Source organism: Pristiophorus japonicus, chromosome 1 (assembly GCF_044704955.1).
Source record: "Pristiophorus japonicus isolate sPriJap1 chromosome 1, sPriJap1.hap1, whole genome shotgun sequence".
Classification (NCBI taxonomy): Eukaryota; Metazoa; Chordata; class Chondrichthyes; family Pristiophoridae; genus Pristiophorus; species Pristiophorus japonicus.
Window position 1 is genome coordinate 480,352,141 of NC_091977.1, and position 21,660 is coordinate 480,373,800.

The 21,660-nt window shown below is 45.5% G+C and overlaps 1 protein-coding gene across 1 annotated transcript in view; it reads right to left on the reverse strand.

Moving 5' to 3' along the window:
- nbeal2 (neurobeachin-like 2) overlaps window positions 1–21,660 on the reverse strand; it is a 333,823-nt gene that overhangs the window by 180,677 nt on the left and 131,486 nt on the right. Inside the window, exons 2-3 of the mRNA XM_070894760.1 lie at window positions 12,377–12,471; window positions 7,731–7,892 (exon numbers count right to left, since the gene is read on the reverse strand). Of these exons, the coding sequence (XP_070750861.1) occupies window positions 7,731–7,892; window positions 12,377–12,471 (257 nt within the window). The remainder of the gene's footprint in view (window positions 1–7,730; window positions 7,893–12,376; window positions 12,472–21,660) is intronic.

Sequence of the window (21,660 nt, forward strand, 5' to 3'; positions counted from 1 at the left end):
AGTGTTTGTGATTTAGTTAAGAGTAGTAATCTTGTGCCGTATTATTAATACAGCTGAAAATAGGTTTATCACCAAAAATAAGAATTTTTAAAAAGGCCGTCCAGTTTTCCACCTGTGAGTAACTTGATTTAAAATCCACTGAAAATGACTTTAAAAAAAAAACTATACTGAACCATTTAATAAGTTCGTTGGTGTACATTAATCAGTGCCTATTAGCGCTTGTGTGCCAAAGAAAATAAGGGCAATTTGAAGAGCCTTCATGAAGCAGTGCAATCGGCGGAATCTGGCACTTTTGACGGTCCGATTGGGTGAAGTGAATCTTGAACCAGCATAAAAGATCGTGGAAAACACGTGTCAGTGGATTTGGGTACAACTCACTTATGTTTAAAATTCCATGATCTTCTGCACTGGTTCAGTCTACTCTGCCCGGTTTGCACCCATATAACTAGCAGAAATGAGTGGAAACTCAACCCCTTTTTATCTAATCCGTGCTCTGCCTGCCTTGGGAGTGTCTGATGGAACAATGTACAAGGGAGCTTTACTCTGTATCTAACTAATAGAAAAAGAAAAAAATGAAAATGTTGGAAGAAAAGGAAGAGGGCGATACAGCGGGGAGGGGGACAGGGCATGGAGGGGAGGGGGTGGGGAGGTGGATGGGGACGGAGAGGGGACGGGAAGGACTGTGCACAGTACACCAACTGAAGTCTTACAATCGATTTATATAAATTCACCTCTGCCCTCTTCAGAAGAAAAGAAACTTTTAAATAAGAACATTTCATCAAAAACTATTTTAAAAAATTTACATCAAATATTAAACCCGACAGATTCCAGCACTACCAGGCCAAGAAAGGTCACACCGATACGGATACACGTTGGAGACGTTTTAACTTTACCTGTCTGGCACCAAATGGCAGGCGTCAGTTAAAACTGCTTTGGGGGAAAAATTGATCAACCACCATTATGAGGCGCTAACATCGTCTGAGCACTAATTTTAGCACCGGGCAATATTAGCGATATTGATTTTTAGCACCCAAGAATGGAGTGGAGCGTTAAGGGGAGCCTTCTACACTTCTCTTAGGCTTCTCAGCCGGTAACGCTACTGAAGTTCTGGCGTGAATGTACCGGCATCCTAGTGCTCAAAGAGAAGGTTAGCTGTAAAAATTGAAAACTTAAAGAACATTGCAATTCAAACAATTAACACATCAGGAACACCAAATAAAGTAGAATCAATGCACATAAAGTGAAATAAAATCTCTAAATCTTACCTGACGCCCCAGGACAGCTGCGCACATCTGCTTTGTCTGGCGAGATTAGCGCCAGGCGGTAAGGCAGGCGAAAACATTCAAGTTGGTTTCTGTGGCGCTACTGGGGCGTTGCTCACTGGCACAACATTCCCTGGCGCTAAGTATTAGCCCGCCGTTAAAACCCGATTCAAGTTGGCGAGCGGCGCTAATATCGCTGCGCCCAGGCGATAAGCATTTCGTGCCCCAGTAGCGCCCTTCGCCAGCGCTGACAGGTGGCGCCAATCTATTCAATTTGTTGCCCTTTGTTTCTTATCCACCCTGAAGTCAATGAGATCTGACCTATTTTGATTGGTCCACTCGCCAGACGGCACGATACCCACTCAAAGCCACCGGCGTCCTTTTAACATGCATGATGGTGGCAATTTTTACCCAGCAGCCTGAACAGTGAGTTTCCCGCCAGTGAAGTGGATCAGAGCCAGCAAAGGCCCAAATAAGTCAGCTTTACATTTTTTTTAAGCTTTCCTTGTGGGGCCAGGATGACGATTGGGGCCATTAAGTGTGTACCTGCACACGTACATGAGCACATGAGAGAGAGAGAGAGATATTCAGCAAACCCCCCCATGGTCATGAAACTCGACAGGCAACCACCTACCGGTGTCACTCTGGCAGAATTCTCCCCGCCCCCACCCAAGACATGTTTTGGTGTCTCCGCTGGTTTTGTTTTTATGGTACCACCGGTCTGTCATGCGAGTGACAATGGGTGATTGGGAAAACATCCCTGAAGAATTTCAACGGCCTGGATCGTCAAATCGGAGAACAGAATGCCGAAGAAAAGGGTTGAACAGAAAAAAACTCGATGTGGATGAGAGAGAAGCAAGAGACCGGAGGAATAAAAGAGGTGGAGATTGTTCAATTAAAAAACTGAGCCCTACTTTTGATATGTGATTACGAAGGCTTTCAATTAACTATCGTCATTTACAAAGGTCCCTTTCTAGTGCCCCTCCCACTATCATGTGTCAGCCAATTGCTTGAGAACGGGCGTTGTTTTTCTATTCCTACAGGGGCGAAGGGGGGTTACGATGAGATGGATAATTAGCCAGCCATGATGGGTCGGTTCCTTTCACTGTTGCTCAATCTCATCACTGTACAGTTGAAAGCCAAGTCAGCACATTGATTCTGAGAACGATGAGCTAACATGCATGTGGTTTTTGTGGGAAGTGTGGAGACATCTTGTACCATCAAGAGTAGCAAACACTGCGTATGTTCGCATTTAGTGTACGAGTGCAGGATGTAACTGACATCAGATTGCTCAATTCGCTATATAGACACATGTCATTTAAATCATGGTGCTGCCATTTAAAGAGACCCTGGGCTAGAAATTGCCCTCCACTCCATTTAGGGCGGATAATTCAAATAATTCAAATCACCACCACCCAGCGGGAGTCAGAGGGAAGAGCTGGAAAATTCCACTCTTTAACTCTGACACCACCTCCCAGCGCTTGGGGGTGCGGTTCGGGACGGGTCCAGGGCGGTGATGGCATCAGCATGATGGTGGATATGCTGTGTCGAAGAGATTTAAAGAGCTCAACGCCCTCCCGGATGCACTTTCTCCACCTGGGGCGGTCTTCGGCCAGGGACTCCCAGGTGTCAGTGGTGATGTCGCACTTTACCAGGGAGGCTTTGAGGGTGTCCTTATAACGTTTCCGCCGCCCACCTTTGGCTCATTTGCCGTGAAGGTTTAGCTGAGTATGGTCTTGGTCCAGTGACAAGGGGGTCCAAGATGATTGGAGACCAGGCACAGCTGTATAAGTATAATTACCTATGGCGAGGTGTTGGCCATAAGCTTAGCGCCGAGTAGCGCCATTGAAGGTAGATGGCCCGAGGCTTGGTTGGGGGCAGGCATTAGGAAGATCAGCTGTCCGCTGGGGTTCCAAGGGATGTTTGGGAGAATTTCTTGCAAGGTTAAAAATTTCCCCAAAGGTTTCCAAGTTGTTTTAAAAGTTTAAGAGTTTAAAAGTATTTACAAATTATTATTTTTTTTTTAAGTTACACAGATTGATTGAAGGTTTAATAAATAGATTAAGAGTTGGTTAAAAGTTAATAAAAAAAAAAGTCTAAAATGAAAAAGAAGTTGTTTAAAAGTTGGTCTGGGTCTTCACAGGAACCCAGTCCCAATGTGGTTGACTCATAATGGCCTAGCAAAACATTAAGCCAAACAATCAAGAACAAGGCTTGCCATCACCTTTCCAGGGCAACCAGGTTGAAAATAATAAAAAAAGAGGGAAATAAAGAAAGTGAAGAGAGGGTAAAAGGAGAGAGAGAGAGAGAGAGAGAGAAAGGAGAGAAAAAAAGAAGAGAACAAGAGAGAGAAAAAAAGGAAAGAAAGTGTTAACTGTTGATGTAGAAACTGTCAACATTCAGGATTAGATTGGATAGGTGGATGAGGCAAAAGGAGATGAAGAGCTATGGGAACAGCGTGTGGGTAACTATAATTAGGACGGTTTGCTTGCACAGAGGGTAAATGCTGACATAAACTGTTTGGGCCAAATGTGGCCTGTTTCCATGTTGTAACTTAGATGTTTTTTTATGCCTCGGCTCTTTGGGTGAGGATCCAGAGGGACTGCTGGAGGCCTGAGGCACTGTGCTCTAGCAAGAGCCTTCAGGAGAGAGGGATGGGAGAGAACGGAAAAAGGAAAAAAAAAATTGGTTTAAAAATATAGGCCCCAACTCACTGGGTGAAGATGTGTGAAAGCTTCCTGTTTTTAACCACATAGAGTATCTTTCAGAATGCCTTCCTGCAGCTTCACACAGCATCTGCGGTGGCATTTCAACTAGCCTGCCCCTTTATCTCACTTTTTATTTTGCTATTCAGCTATGATGGGTTACATTTCAAAAAAGAAATATCAAGATGGCCCCAGTGATGATCCACACCGTGAATGCCCCCACCACACTTGCTTCCACCACCGTAGCACTGCCTGCCCCTGCATTAAACTCATCCCCACTCCCATGAAAATCCTTATCCATGTCTTTTGGATGAGACGTTAAACTGAGGTCCCATGTGTCCTCTCAGATGGACATAAATGATCTGATGGCACTATTTTGAAGAAGAGCAGGGGAGTTATCCCTGGTGTCCTAGCCAATATTTATCCCTCAGCAACATCACTAAAACTGATTATCTGGTCATTGTCACATTGCTGTTTGTGGGAGCTTGCTATGCACAAATTGGCAACTGTTTTACCTACATTACAACAGTGACTGCACTTCTAAAAGTACTTCATTGGCTGTGAGGCGCGTTGGGATGTCCGGTGGTTTGGAAAGGCGGCAGTAAATGCAAGCCTTTCTTTCTTTCCAACTTTCTTTTTGGCATGCTGGTCTCATCCAATATCTATCTATCCTGCAGAGTCCCACTCCCCTATTGCTTTTGTCCTTGTCTTCACCGGTTCTCCATCCACCAGTGCACTGAATTTAAAATTATTGTCCTCATTTGTAAATCCTTCAGCCCCTTGCAACTTTCTCCAGCTCTATGTCCCAGCATGCTCTTCTGACTCAGGCCTCCAGTGCACACCACCTCTACCATTGGAAGTAGGGGGGGGAGGGGCATGGAACCTTTAGCTCCTTAGGCCCAACATCATGGAATTCTCTCTCCCTCTTTTTCTTCAAGCGACTCCTCAAAACCTTTTTGACCATGACATTAATCATTAGTGCTTGTCGTCCTTCTTCATGGGAGTAATTTTAACCAAACTGACCTGGGGGCAAACTGAGGGGATCAGTTTTAAATTCTATTGACTTCCACATTTAGCTCCATTAAACACTCTGATAATTAAGTAGCTCATGTTAACCTACAGTAGGACCTGGATAACATCTAGGCCAGGCCTGACAAGTGGCAGCTAACATTCACACCACATAAGTGGTGGGTAATGACCATCTCCTACAAGAGAAAGCACAGACGTGTCCTATTGACCTTTAATGGCACCACCATCACTAAATAGCTCACTATCAACATTTTGATTCTGTTCAACATTGATCAGAAGCTGAACTATACTAACTATGGTTACAAGAGCAGGGCAGAAGGGTACCTTCTGATGAATGGCTTAACTCCTGACGACTCAAAGCCTCTCCACTATCTACAAGTCTTAAAGCAGGAGTGCAGCCACAACAACACTCAATAAGCTCAACACTATCTAAGACAGCAGTTCGGTCAATCAGTGCACCAACCAATGAACTCAATATCCACCCCTCCACCATTGGTACACTGTGGCTATAGTATGTACAAACTACAGATGCACTGTAACAACTCACCAATCTTACTGTGACAGCACTACCCAGCTGCATGACATCTAGCACCAAGAAGGTCAAGAGCAGTAAGAACATGAGAACAGCAGCCGTGCCAGGTTCAGATATTCGAGCAAATTGCCATATGCAACTTCAACAGCACCTCCCTCCCCTATAACATCTACCACCTAGATCAGCAAGATCGAAGGAACAAATCACTTCCAAGTTTCCACTAAGTCACACACCATCCTCACTTGGACATGAATCGCCATTCCTACATCGTCACTGGAATTTCCAACTTGATACCATTACGGGAGCACCATTACCACAAGGACTGCAGCGGTTTAAAGAGAACACTCACAACCACCTTCTTAGGGCAACTAGGGATGGGCAATAAATGTTGGCCTTGCCAGCGACACTCACATCCAGAGAACAATTTTTTTTAAACTTAGATATACCACAATTAATTTCAGTACTCTGCGATGAAACTCCTTCTCCAGTTTGCTATTCAGTGAACCTCGTTAAAGGTGCCCACTTTTGAATGCTGGGTGAGGAATGGATTAATTTTCGCTCTGGTACCTACCAACACTCACAATGTAGCAAAAATGGCTACTTCGACAAGGTACTGGAGGGCTGCTAATGACCATGATTCCTTACACCAACACCTTCAGAAAAGGAGTGAGGAAACGAGGAGAAAACTGATGCTCATCACATTTAGCATGGGCTAGGTGTGTGGGTAAAGCGCCCTCCCAGCACTATGACTTCAGCCCAACTTCAGAAAGCAAATGCCGACCAAACTAAGGTGCTGTTTCTATTTCCCACACAAGCCATTGTGTGTCCTCTGCGAGATCAGGAACTCAATATCATTGACCCAGCCAACATTTATTCCACAACCGACATCAAAAAATAGTTTTACTAGTCATTTATCTCAGCATTATTTGTGGGATCTATCTGTGCGCAAATTAGCCGCTACATTTGCCCACAAAGCCACAGTGACTACAATTCAAAAGCAATGAATTGATTGTAAAGCACTTTGGAATATCCCGAGGATGTGAAAGGTGCGACATAAATGCAAGATTTTTCTTTCTATGACATCCGCCCATACCCAACCACCCACTCCCCCCCCACCCCGCAAGAGTGGACTTCTTTAAGTGACAAGATATTATTTCATTTTAGGGACAACTCCCTTTGTTTTATTCCGTCATGTTCTAGTCTCCATAGGATTTGAAATGGATCAAGGCCAAGATGGCAGACAGCGAGCTTGTTCCTTGAATTCCCCCAACTCTGCTGCGAGGGCACTTACAGCAAACAATGTGCGGGACTTTCCCTTCAATTCTTTCTGTAAAGAAGATATGGGGACAGATTTTCATCGCTGCCGCTGGTAGCCCTGCCATAATTTCCCCCAACTACCAATATGTTCTTATGTTCTTCAGCTAACAAACAAATTAAACATAAAGTGGCTGAAATTGCCCACCGCCCCAAATGGGGCACATTTAAAATAAATGATTATTCTCTGCCCCAATCCATGGGGCGGAGAACAGCAAGAAATTGGGTTCTTTACATTTTTTTTTATTTGTCCGGGCGGTGTCTGAGGGGCAGAAGTAGGTCGGGAGCGGGGCAGAAGGCGGGTGGTGTCATCACCTTCAGTTAAAGGGGAGGGCCGCTGCGAGCTCGGCAGCCACTTTAGTGGCGCCCACTGGGCCACCAGGGAGGGTTTCAGGCGGGCCAACAGCCCGGTACCCAAAAGGGAGGCAGCCCGGCTGAACTCATGGCCGCCATTGTCGGGCTGACTTCAGAATCTGGCGAAAATTAAAATAAAATGACGGCCATGGCGGAGTGCCCTCCCCTTTAAGGGCGGATGTGCCGCCCAGCCACTGGCAGCTTCCTGCTGGGAAAAGCTGTCGGACGCACCGACTGGTGGCCGCTCCCGCGGGATAGTTTCCCTCGCAGGGCGGAAAGGGGTCGCCGCCCGGCGGTAAGGGGTCGGTGCACGCCCGACGGGGTTGAAACATGGGTGGGGCAGAAACCTCTTTCCGTCGCTCCCGGCCCGGAGGCGATTTCTGATGGGTTGGCCCATCCACCTACCCCCGATCGGAAAGGCCTTACCACCCCATTATTGCCTCAGAGGCGATAATGGACTTAAGGAGGTGGGCCATTTCGGCCACAAAATCTGAAAATGTAATAATGAGAGGGAATAATTAGAACAGTATGCACCTGCAGATTATAATGAGGAACTTTATTAGGAGGAGTGCTTGTCCAAGGCCTGCCTCGGCCTCCTCAGTTGATAATCTCTGTACACATTGACTCAGTTGCTTGCTCAGGACTTGCAGCACATTGCCTGGCAACAGTGGAATCTCTGCAGCCATCTCTTCAGGCCTGGGAGGAACAAGAAAACACAGATGATTGAAACCATAGCAACAAAATGTTAATCAGATCAGGCCTTGGCCCAGTAAGAATCTAAAGCACGCTTCTGTGAATCAAAATTTAACAGATTTACTGTATTATTTAAAAATTGTTCAGAGAATAAAATGAGTAGCAAAAGTCCTATAGTTTCTCCATGAAAAATTTTTTTTTTAACAACACAATGGCACCCTAATTAATGGCTGCACCCAATCTGAACCGCACCACTTTGAGACGACAGCAAGTACATGTCAAACATTTTCTCAAAATATGCAGGTAGATGACCAAAGGCCCTAACAAGTCAGCTCTGGTCTCCTCAAGTCACGTCAGGCCCAGTTGAAACCTGCCTTTACTGAAACTAAAAAGTGTCAGACGCGGCTCAGCTAGTAGCACTCTCGTCTCCGAGCCTGAAGGTTGCAGGTTTAAGTTCCGCCCCAGACACTAGAACACAAAAATCTAAGCTTACACTTTACTGGAGCACTGAGGGATTGCTGCACTGTTGGAGGTGCTGTCTTTCGGATGAGACGTTAAACTGAGCCCTGTCTGCTCTCTCAGGTGGATGTAAAAGATCCCATGGCACAATTTTGAAGAAGAGCAGGGGAGTTATCCCTGGTGTCCTAGCCAATATTTATCAACATCACTGAAAATATATTATTTGGTCATACTTACATTACTGTTTGTGGGAGCTTGCTGAGTGCAAATTGCCTGCTGTATTCTCTACCTTACAACGTGACTACACTTCAAATGTACTTAATTGGCTGCAAAGCCCTTGGGTTGTCTGCTACCTTTTTTAAATAAGCAATAGCATGGAGGGGGGAAAAAATCTCCAAAGTCACCATTAAAATCATAATCAGTCTCAAACACTTTGAGGGTAAAATGTATTGCAAGCCAGTTGCTTTGACTTTAATACCCTGTGACAGTTTCACCTGGCAGGAGAGGAGGAGGAGGAGTGGGTGTGAGGGGTTACCTACGCAGGTAACTAATGGGTGAGCGGGGAGGGGGGGTGTGAATCATGGTTCAGGATTGCAATTTACAGCAGTGGCAAGCTTGGTGTATGGTGCACCATTACACAGTGACTCAGAGCAACCTGAAGTGGAACCATGGCCAGGGAATGAGATGGCCGGGGAAACCTCAAGAGACTACTCTTGCTCACCTCAGAGTGGTTTTATCAGAGGGCTAGGAGAAATTTGCACACCCGTTTCTCTTTGTTGTAACCATTCCTCCCTCTCTCTCTCCCCTCCCTCTCTCTCTCTCTCTCTTTCTCTCTCTCTCTCTCTCTCTCCTCTTCCTCCAATTCATCAGTACTACTGCAGTCAGTCCTCTTCTCTCTTCTTTCCAAGCTGGTGGTGCCTTAGTTCAGTGGCAGCACTCTCACCTCAGAGTCAGAAGGTTGTGGATTCAAGCACCACTCCAGAGACTTGGACACACAATCCAGGATTACACTGCAACTCCATTTACCCACCTTTGTTCCATAAGCACTTGATACCTTTACATAGCAAAAATCTATGTATCTCAGTTTTGGAAGCTCCAAGTAACCAGGAGAGAGTTACAGATTTTCACTACCATTGTGTGAAAAAGTGCTTCTTGATTTCACTCCTAAATGGCTTTGCTCTAATTTTAAGATTGTGTCCCCTTGTTCTAGATTCTCCCACCAGAGGAAATAGCTTCTCTGTATCTACCCTTTTGAATCCTTTTATCTTTTTAAACATTTCAATTAGATCATCCCTCTACCTTATAAACTCAAGGAAATACAAGCCATGTATATGCAACCTGTTCTTGTAATTTAACCCTTTAAGCCCTGGTATAATTCTGATGAATCTGCACTATATCTCTTCCAAGACCATATATATTTCCTGAGGTGTGGTGCCCAAAACTGTCGTACTCCAGGTGGGGTCTGACCAAGACGTAAATCTATGTCAAAAGGACTGCCCTCATCGACCCTCCTTCTTACTTCCTCAAAAAACTCAATCAAGTTAGTCAGACACGACCTTCCCTTAACAAATCCATGCTGACTGCCCTTGATTAATCTGTGTCTTTCTAAATGAAGGTTTATACTTTCCCTCAGAATTGATTCCAATAATTTGCCCACCACTGAGGTTAAACTGGCCTGTAATTACTCGGTTTATCCCTTCCTCCCTTTTTGAACACTGGTACAATGTTAGCAGTTCTCCAATCCTCTGGCACAACCTGTAGCCAGGGAGGATTGAAAAATGATGGTCAGAGCCTCTGCAATTTCTTCCCTTGCTTCTTTTAATAGTCTAGGATATATTTCATCCAGTCCTGACGAATTATCTACTTTCAAAGATGCTAAATCCCTTAATACTTCCTCTCTTACTATGTTTATCCCATCCAATATTTCACTCTCTTTCTCCTTAACTTCAACATCTGCATCGTCCTCCTCTTCTGTGAAAACACCCACAAAGTATTCTTTAAGTACCTTAGCCACATCCTCCGCCTCCACACATAGGGACCAATATGGTGACCTAATAGGCCCTGCTCTTTCTTTAGTTATCCACTTGCTCTTTATGTAATTGCAAAACATCTTTGGGTTTTCTTTGAATTTACATGCCAGTAATTTTTCATGCCCTCTTTTTGCTTTCCTAATTTACTGTTTAATTTCACCCCTGTACTTTCTATACTCCTCTAGGCTTTCTGCAGTATTGAGCTCTCGATGTCTGATATGAGCTTCCCTTTTTTGCCTTATCTTACCCTGTATGCACCTCGTCATCCAGGGGGCTCTAAATTTGGCAGTTCTACCTTTTCGCTTTGTGGGAACATGTTTACCTTGAATCCCTTGTACCTCCCTCTTGAATGCCTCCCACTGCTCTGACACTGGTTTACCTTCAAGTAACTGTTCCTAGTCTACTTTTGCTACATCAGTTCCCAACCTAGTAAAATTGGCCTTCCCCCAATTTAGAACCTTAACTCCTGTTTTATCTTTGTTATATCGCACTTTTCATGACCTCAGGATAACCCAAAGTGCTTTACACCCAATTAAGTATCTTTTGAAGTCCGAGTTGTAATGTAGGAAACTCAGCAGCCAATCTGCACACAACTGTATCCAGTGGGGTTCTGCAGGGCTCAGTGCTGGGTCTCTTGCTTTTTGTGGTATATATCAATGACTTGGATTTGAATGTTGGGGGTTTGATTAAAAAGTTTGCAGATGACACTAAAATGGGCCGTGTGGTTGATAATGAAGAAGAAAGCTGCGGACTGCAGGAAGATATCAATGTACTAGTCAGGTGGGCATAACAGTGGCAAATGGAATTCAATCCGAATAAGTGTGAGTTAATCCATTTGGGGAGGTCTAACAAGGCAAGGGAATACACATTAAATGGTACGACACTGAAAAGTGTAGAGGAACAAAGGGGCATTGGAATGCAGGTCCACAGATCCCTGAAGGTAGCAGGCCACGTAGATAAGGTAGTTAAGAAGACATTTGAAATACTTGCTTTTATTAGTCAAGGCATGGAATACAAGAGCAAGGATTCTATGCTTGAACTGTATAAAACACTGGTTAGGCTGCAGCTGGAGTACTGTGTCAATCATCATCATCATAGGCAGTCCCTCGGAATCGAGGAAGGCTTGCTTCCACTCTTAGCATGAGTTCTTAGGTGCTGCTACTGTGTACAGTTCTGGTCACCACATTACAGGAAAGATGTGATTGCACTGGAAAGGGTGCAGAAGAGATTTACAAGAATGTTGCCTGGACTGGAGAATTTTGACAATGAGGAAAGATCGGAGACGCTGGGTCTGTTTTCTTTGGAACAGAGAAAGCTGAGGGGAGACCTGATTGAGGTGTATAAAATGATGAGGGACCTGGATAGAGAGGATAGGAAGGGCCCATTTCCCTTGGCAGAAGAGTCCACAACCAGGGGGCATAGATTTAAAGTAATTGGGAGGGAGGTCTAGAGAGGAAATGTCTTCACCCAGAGGGGGGTCTGGAACTCGCTGCCTGAAAAGGTGGTAGAGGCAGGAACCCTCACCACATTTAAAAAATACTTGGATTTGCACTTAAAGTGCTGTAACCTATGGACCAGGGCTGGATAGCTCTTGGTCGGCCGGCACGGACATGATGGGCCGAAATGGCCTCCTTCCGTGCTGTAAATTTCTATGATTCTATACAACTGAAGGAACACTTCTCCATTTGTTTTTCCAGCCCCCTTGAGATGAGCAACTTGGATCTCGTGAATAAAAATCCCACTGGAACAAGCTGTGAAATTCAGTTTAGTAAAGCTAACACCAGGAAAGATGACCATAAAAGTTGGATCGTCAGTCAGGCCTATATATGAACTCTGGGCCACATGAGATGGTCTTAACGTGCCCTGAAGTGGCCTTGGCACACCATTACCATCTCACATCACTGAGGGATGAGCAATCTATAAACCTAAAAAAAGGGTTATGAGAGATTTTGAACACTAGATTAGATGGGCCAAAGATATCTTCATTGTTGAACTCACCTTCGCTGCAGTGGCTCAAAGGAGCTAACGTCAATAATTCGTTCGAAGGAGGTGACAAAAGCTTCGAGCCATTGCTGCAGATAGTGAGGATCCTTCTGTAAAGAAAGCACAAGAACAAAGTTAATTCTACCATCTCCTCAGGGCTTCAAATTCTTGCTTGGGTTCTCTTGTGGGCCTCACTCATAGGACAGACCAGGTAACGACGGCATATTTCCTTCCCTAAGGGTATCTGACAGCTTCATGTTCACTTCTACTCGTGCCAGGTTTTTATTCCCAAATTAAAAAAAATTGAATTCACATTCACAAACTGCCATGATAGGATTGTGACTCACATTCTCTGGATTACTAGTCCAGTAACACAACCACTACATTACCGTACCCCTAGCAATATCATGGATTGGCCCTTGTTGCTCTCTCTGCTCTGTGTCTGGGGGCTGAATGGTGCTGCCATTATGCTGTGATAACCAGAACTACACGGAGAACTCGAAGAGCAGCCTGACCAGGGCCACAGACACTGAATCAGATGTCAGAGGGCCTTGAACTCAACTGATCTGACAATATAACTCATACATCCTATTTTGCTTTACAAAAATGTTGGAAATCTGAAAATCAATCAGAAAATGCTGGAAATACTCAGCAGATCAGGCAGCAACTGTGGAGAGAGAACCCGTGTTAACTTTTCAGGTTGATAACCTTTCATTTAATCTTGGGTGGGGTCCACTTCATTCACATTTTACACCTGCCTACCCCAAATGACTTGACATTGTTGACCCGCATGGCATGTTCCTGTTGATCGCTAAATCCTTCTCATTTAGCTTGTAAAATCGGTGAGGTCTTGTCATCATGCTGTATGTATTCATTTAAATCTTCTAAATGCTCTGGATGTTTTCTTGGTTTTTGTCAAGAGATTTGTTTTACGGATTCTGACTGGTGCTAACTTTTAAGAACATAGGAATTACTCGACAAACCAAGTCTCGTCCAAAAGACCAAGGTCCATCGAATTCACCTTCTACCGTCCTGATACAATGATAATGGAATTGTTGACTATTCATCGTAATCAATTTCTATCAATTAGTCTACAACAGATAAAGATGTGAGGTGAGTAAAACCCCAGTGGTTGGGAGCTACAGAAACCATGGCCCTGATATTAATGTAAAGATAGGTTCTGAGTGGCGGTGGGTGGTTAGGTGTGGACATTGTTTGCGTGAAACCCAGAAGTAAAATCAGTGGGTCGGTTTCTCCTATTTTGACTTGATTGAATCATTAAATTTTTCCTTTCGGGTTTCACATCCCCATGCTGTGCAGCAGGCGTGATGCCCACCCTCATGATGTGATCTGAAGTCCATTATTTAAAGGGCCATTGCAGATACGGAATTTGGAGGAGCCAAGAGCTATCGATGATGGATTCACAAAAACCAAAGGCAGCATCCAGATTCAGTGATGCTTCATTTGATTATTGCTGGGTGCAGTCAGAAGCAGGAGGGGTGCACTTTTCCTCAACAATGGGAGGAAGAAACTTGCATGGGTGAAGGTGGCGATCAGCAGAACCGTTGTGCCCTAGTCTTGGCTGTAGCGCAGGAAGCAGTTTAATGACCTAACCAGGTAGGAAAAGCAAATATATTTCTTGATTTACCTACATCCTATGATGTAAACTCTTCCACCCTCATTCTGTCTTTCCAAGCGTACTCCAACACATCACTCCACACACCCACTTAAATTTCAGCAGCACCCATCCTTAGCTTTCTATGCACTTCCTCACCTCTCCATCTATCCATCAACCGCTGCCACTCAACCCAATCCTTATGAAACGTGATGCCTCTGCTACCCTCAGCAAATGCACTGCGTCCATCGGGTGAATACGGGAACTTCACTCACTCACAGGTTTAATTTTCGGCCTTTGTTAGAGCGCTCAAAATGCAAGGAGAGGACTGGAGGTGGCTCGCCGCAAATGCTGAGGAAGGTGCCATGGAGATAAGTGACACATCTGCATCCCTGTGAGCTTGCAGATGGCTGGTACAGAATTAAAAATATTTTTGGCACACATGCTGACTTTATTTCATCCATGACTGAAATATGAGAAGACTGATATGGTGATCGTCAAGATTGTTACTTTGGCACGAGTAATCCATATCCCTATCTTTTGTCTTCCAGGGCCTCTACGCATAGAGCAAGAGTCACTGGAGATGGACAAGGACGATTCCTCAAAGGACCTAATTTCTCTAGGGTGCACTGTCGCAGGACGTACAGCTATGAACCAGCGCAAATGCTTGCATTTCGGTGCATCCAGTTAGAGAGTTAGTTAGTCTTTTACCTGGTGATTCACAACTCACAAGTGAGCACGAGCAGACACTGGTGGCAGAGACAGTTGCAGGTGGGGGCGCAGACCCTCCAAGCTCTGCTCAGCTCGACACAGATGCTGAACCCCGGGGGCCATCATTAAAGAGAATGACAGAGGTACATCAGTAACTTTGCAAGGTACTAGCAGACGTGCCATACACACTCTCCACAATAGTGGAGAGGATGGAGGAGCCCAACTCGAACAGTAGAGGATTGGGGTCGCAGGTAATTGTGAGATTGTCTACCGTGGAGAGAGAGGCTGCCTCGATGGAGCTTCATGCCTGGCTGTCAAATGAGTCCATGCAGGCCATGACCACAGCCATGCAGACTTTGGAACCAGAGTGTCTGCTGCCTTAAACAGGATGACAGATATCTTATCCAGGGCATTAAAGAGTGTGGCAGGAGTGATTTTTTAAAATATCCATTCCTGGGGTGTGGGCGTCGCTGGCAAGGCGAGCATTTATTGCCCATCCCTAACTGCCCTTGAGAAGTTGGTGGTGAGCTGTGTTATTGAATCGCTGTCGTCCATGTGGTGAAGGTACTCCCACAGTGCTGTTAAGGAGGGAGTTCCAGGATTTTGATCCAGCGTCGATGAAGGACCAGCGATATATTTCCAAGTCAGGATGGTTGTAATTTGGAGGGGATCTTGCAGGTGATGTGGTGCTGTCCCAGGCGAAGGGCTGTAAATTTCTATGATTCAATACAGGGGTTAAAAAAGGGAGGCCATTATTTAGGCTTCATCAACCTAAATGGGTGGTTGTAGTTTCAGTTTTTTCTGCTCTTTTGCCAAAAACCCATTAAAGAAAGAAAAAGAAAGCCATGCATTTATATAGCTCCTTACACAAACTCAGGACGCCTAGCGCTTTACAGCCAACGATGTGCACTGCTCTACCTCAAATAGTGCTGTGGAATCTTTAATGGACAGATGGGTTCTTGGTTTAACATCTCATTCAAAAGATGGCACCTCCGACAGAGCAGCACTCCCTCAGTACGGCACTGGTGTGTCGGCCTAAATTATGTGTTCAAGTCACTGGAGTGGGGCTTGATCCCACCAGCCTTCTGACTCAGAGGGAAAGTGCTACCAATGAGTCACAGCTGACACTAAGGAGAAGGACATAATGCAGGTCCTTTAAATAGCAGTCAGAATGGATAATGTAGATATGAGTAGATTTCAAACGCAGACTGCCGTCACACCGTTGAAGGTTGCAGGACAAGTTGATAAGGCTGTTAAAAAAGCACATGGGATCCTTGGCTTTATAAATAAAGCCATAGAGTATAAAATCAAGGATGTTATGCTAAACATTTATAAATCACTGGTTCGGCCTCAGCTTGAGTATTGCGTCCAATTCTGAGCGCCACACTTTCAGAAGGATGTTAAGGCCTTGAAGAGGGTGCAGAGGAGATTTCCGGTATTATACCAGGGGTGAGGAATTTCAGTTATGTGGAGGGACTGAAGAAGTTGGGATTGTTCACCTTAGAGCAGAGAAGGTTAAGGGGAGATTTTTATACACCAAAAACGGGGTGTACCTATCGATTTCGAAGGGTTCCGTCTACCCCAATGCATGGGGCTAACAATCCGGAGAAATTCAGGTCCTTGTGGTTTTTTTGGAGCGGGGTGGAAGTGGTCTCATCATCGGGGCAGAAGTGCGGGCGGGTCGGAGAGGCCGTCGCTCGAGTCATCAGCGGCGTGCTGATGACATCAGCGCAACGCAGCACTGACGTGTCACAACATCCTTCCCCTTCAAGGGGAGGGCTGCTGCGAACTCGACAGAGTTTTCAGTTAGGTTCACTGGGCCACCAGGGAGGGTTTTGGCCGGGCCAGCGAACCCGGGGGCATAACTGTTGGCCCAAACTGCCAATCGGCCGACAATAAAAATAATATGACAACCACGGCAGTGCCCCCTCCTCTTTAAGGGCAGACGCGCCGCCCAGACACGCACAGCTTCCCGACAGTCTGTAGCATCGACCGGCAGCGGTGCCGTTCCCGCCGGGCAAATCTGCATGAGGCAATTTCCTGCGGGGTTCGGAAAGGGGGTCGCTGCTGGTTGGTAAATGGTCAGCGCATGCCCGACGTGGTGGGAAAATGGGCAAAGAGGAAACCCATTCCCGTCGCTTCCGGCCCCGGGCAATTTCGGAAGGGTCGTCCCATCCATCTGTCCCTGGTCAGTAAGGCCTCTCCGCTCCATTCCCGCCTCTTAGACTAATCGACCACTACATCATTTGTAAAAGGTTACCTTTGAAATTATTTGCAGCCTTGTATCAGTGGTAGCACTTTCACTTCTGGATTAGAAGAGTATGGGTTCCAATTCCACTCGAGACTCGAGCACATAATCCAGGCTCACATTCCAGGACCGTTCTGAGGGTGTGCTGCACTGTTGGAGGTGCCATCTTTCAGATGAGACGGTAAACCAGGACCCTGTCTGCTCTGGCAAACTGTACCCCAGTGATCGGGAGCAACGGTCAGCAAGCCTTACCTCTGACTACCTGCAAATTAGGTGTCTCGGCTTACTTAGGTGGCACTTTCCCCTATGGGAAGAGGGCATGCATCCTAAATTAGGCAAACAAAAATTTTTAGGTGGCAGACCTTGGCGGAATGCATTTCTTGCCCACCCATTCCTGATGGCAGAAGTCTCACTGTAGCTCACCGGCTTTGGCCTGGCATAATTATCATGCAGCTCAGCCGCCACGCTGGCCTGTGAATTGTTCCTGGGCAGGGAAGCTTTTGAGCCGTTGGCTTTTGCCTGCTTTCTAGGTTGGCCTCTGAAAACAAGTTCAAAACAGATGCCAGATTTCTAGGATTTTGTCACACATTTGACCCATTGTGCCAGTGCTGGTTCTCTGCAAGTCCCACTTAGTCCCATTCCCCTACCCTGTTCCCATTAGGCCCACTGATAATTCTGAGAAAGCGTTCTTCACTTAGTCCCATTCTCCTGCCGTTTCCCATTTGTTGCCACGTGCACCCTCCGTTCCCCCATCTGGAAATATCCTAAACTGCCCCCTTAGAAAGACATCTACTTTAAAACAAAAAAACCCCGGATCCCACAACCACTCCAATGATTGGAATTTCTGCTCCTAGCTGCATCCTCCTTTATATCAATAGCTTCATAAAAGCAGCTGGAGACTCCATCCCACAAGGCCAAGCTATGGCTCAGTGGGTAGCACTCTCGCCTCTGATTCAGAAGGTTGTGGGTTCAAGTCCCACTTGAGACTTGAGCTAAACAAAAAAATCTAGGCTGATATTCCAGTGGAGTACAGAGCGCTGCACTGGAGGAGGTGCCATCTTTCGGATGAGATGTTAAACCGAGGCTCCATCTGCTTTCAGGTGGATGTCAAAGATCCCATGACACTATTTTGTAGAAGAGCAGGGGAGTTCTCCCCAGTGTCCTAGCCAATCCTTCAATCAACATCACTAAAATAGATTGTCTGGTCATTATCACATTTGCTGTTTCAGAAATGGAAGCATAGTGGTTATTCTACTGGACGAGTAATCCAGAGGCCTAGACTAATAAGCATTCAAATCCCACCATGGCAGCTGGGGAAGTTAAATTCAGTTAATTAAATAAATCTCGAATTTAAAAATCTAGCATCAGTAAAGGTGACCATTAGACTACCGATTGTCGTAAAAATCCATTTGGTTCACGAATGTCCTTCAGAGAAGGAAATCTGCTATTCTTTTCTGGTCTGGCCGATATGTGACTCCAGACCAGCAATGTGGTTGACTCTTAACTGCCCTCTGAAATGGTGGCTCACCACCACCTTCTCAAAAGCAATAAATGTTGGCCTTGCCGGTGACACCCACATCCCATGAACGAATAATTAAAAAAAATAAAGACTTGGCGTAACCGGATCTGGGCCTAGTTTCTAGCTGTTCTTGTGAACAGCTGCAAAATTATGGCATGGGCCCACTGTGGAATCTCACAATGCAATGCAAAAAGAGTTCTATTCAAACTGGCTGGTACCAGGCCTGCACTGAGCAGGGGATATGAGACCACCAGTTTTATATCGCATTTTCTGAACTCTTCTTTGCAATGCACACGGGCCGTGGACCTTGCCTGATGTGTGGAGAAAGTCCATAAAGTTCAGTGCTATCAAAAGAACATCGCAGGCCTGTGCAGACTGGCTGACACCTAAAACCCAAATTGATTGAGTATTGGATAAACACTTGAAGGGAAAAATGAATAGGGCTATCAGGAAAGAACAGGGATTAATTGGATAGCTCTACAACAGAGCCAGCACAGGTACAATGGGACCGAATGACCTAATCCTATAAATCTATGATTGTGGCAAGAATCAAAATGGTAGACCCAATGTAGATTTTGGTGGTAGAGACTTACCATTGATGCCACTTTGCTTCTTGATGGAGACCTCTGCTCCCTCTCTCCCTTTTTCGCTCTTCCTCTCTCTCTGGCTGTCTTACTCTCCCCATCGCCCTCCCTCCCATCCCTTGGCCTCACTTTCCCACATTCCATTCATGTGCATCTCTCTTGCTCCATTCTCTTTCTCTGTACAAAGGTCACTCTCAAAGCCCATCAGTAGACACACATGGGTGTGGCTGGAGGTACCCATTGAGTAATCCAAGCTCTAATGACCATGCTGAATGGCTGACTTCTCAGCACAGTGCTGATTAATCATCAGTTGCTGATGGCTGACCTCATCACCTGTGAGCACAGGGTGGAGCTCAAATACTCTGCGCATCAATGCAAATAACAGGAAAATCTCTGGCCAGCAAAGTTAGAAAGTTTCTGGGTGTTCTCAGCGGCCTACAGTACACCCTCTCCACTGTTGCAAATTAGCTTGGAAGGCAGCATAGGGGTAGCTAAATTGGGTGGGACCCAGAAACACATGAACTTGAACTCATCCAAAACCCCTCGACCAATATCATAACCCATAACAAGTCCAAACCATCCATCAACCTTGTGTTCGCTGATCTATATTGGCTCCTATTCCAGCAACAGCTCAAATTTAAAATTCTCAGCCTCGTGTTCAAATCCCTCCATGGCTTTGCCCCACCCTATTTCTGCAACCTCCACCAGCGCGACAACCATCCATGAACTCTGCATTCCACCGATTCTGGCCTCTTGTGCATCCCCGATCTCTTTCATTGATGGATGTTTCTTCAGCTGTTTAGATCCTCCCTAAGCCTCTGCCTCTCCACCTCTCTCTCCTCCTTTAAGATGCTCTCTTTGTCCAAACGTTTGGTCACCTGTCCCAATGTCTCCTTCTTCGTCTCGGTGTCAGTTTTGTCTGATTAAGCTCCTGAGAAGCGACTTGGGATGTTTTACTACATTAAGGGTGCTCTATATATAATAAAATGTGTCTGGCGGAAAGTTCTGTTTGCTGCGAATCTGGCCCATGATGTTGAAGGCAGGGCCTAATGGGAGCGTTTTCCCAGATCGGAATTCCTTCATGCCCCTACCTCACTGCCACCCATCGATCTGGATGTCAGGGTCTGGAAGAATGCCGGCACAGACAGTATTATGGACCCCCTTCTAGATGGGGTGCCGCTGTGTGTGTTGTTTACCTTTCATTCAGAGTAAGCTGTGTACCTCTAGTGTGGGAATCTGCCCCTGAATCATACAACATAGAAGGAGGGCATAGCTCATTGGACTTGTGCCGGCTCTTTGAAAGAGCTATCCAATTAATCCCACACTGCCGCTCTTTCCGCAACGCTCTGCAAATTTTTCCTTTTTAAATATATATTCAATTCCCTTTTGAAAGTTAGTATTGAATCAGCTTTCACCATCCTTTCAGGTAGTGCATTTGAGATTATAACTTGCTGCGTAAAATAATGGCCCCTCATCTCTCCTCTGGTTCCTTTGCCAATGATCTTAAATCGGTGTCCTCTTGTTACCAACCCTCCTACCAGTAGAACATTTCTTGCTATCTGCTCTAACAAAAACCCTTCATAATTTTCAACACCTCTATTATTCTTCTCTGCTCCAAGGAGAATAATCCCAGCTTCTCTAGTCTCTCCAAATAACTGAAGTCCCATTTTATAATTCTGGAAAATCACCTCTGCACTATCTTCGTCCTTGATATTATTTTAGAATTTGACAATATTCCAGCTGAGGCCTAACCAGTGATTTATAAAAGTTTAGCAGAACACTGTTGCTTTTGAATTCTATGTCTCTGTTTATAAAACCAAGGATCCAATATGTTTTTCTAACAGCCTTATCAACTTGTCCTGTCACCTTCAAAGGTGTGATCTGCTTTTTTTTAAAAAAAAGGTTAGTTTATTCTCTCCTGCACCCCCTCTCCTGAAGATAGTAATGAACCAGCATTGTGAGCCAAGACATTGAATGTCACTGGGGTATGGGGACATCAAGGTTAGTGACATCCATGATGTCCATACTGACTCAGTGCATAGTGAACCCTGAACCAATTTCCATCCCCCATCATCATCATCGTCATAGGCAGCCCCTCAGAATCGAGGAAGACTTGCTTCCACTCTAAAAATGAGTTCTTAGGTGACTGAACAGTCCAATACGAGAACCACAATCTCTGTCACTGGTGGGACAGACAGTTGTCGAAGGAAAGGGTGGGTGGGGCTGGCTTGCCGCACGCTCCTTCCGCTGCCTACGCTTGTTCTATGCATGCTCTCAGCGACGAGACTCAAGGTGCCCAGCGCCCTCCAGGATGCAATTCCTCCACTTAGGGCAGTCTTTGGCCAGGGGCTCCCAGGTGTTGGTGGGGATGTTGCATTTTATCCTCTGTTCCAAAGAAAAAACAACCAGCATCTCCAATCCTTTCTCATTGCCAAAATTCTCCAGTCCAAGCAACATTCTTTTAAATCTCCTCTGCAATCACATCTTTACTGTAATGTAGTGACCAGAACTACACAGTAGTCCAGCTGCGGCCTAACCAGTGTTTTATACAATTCAAGCATAACCTCCTTGCTCTTGTATTCCATGCCTCAACTAATAAAGGCAAGTATTCCACATGCCTTC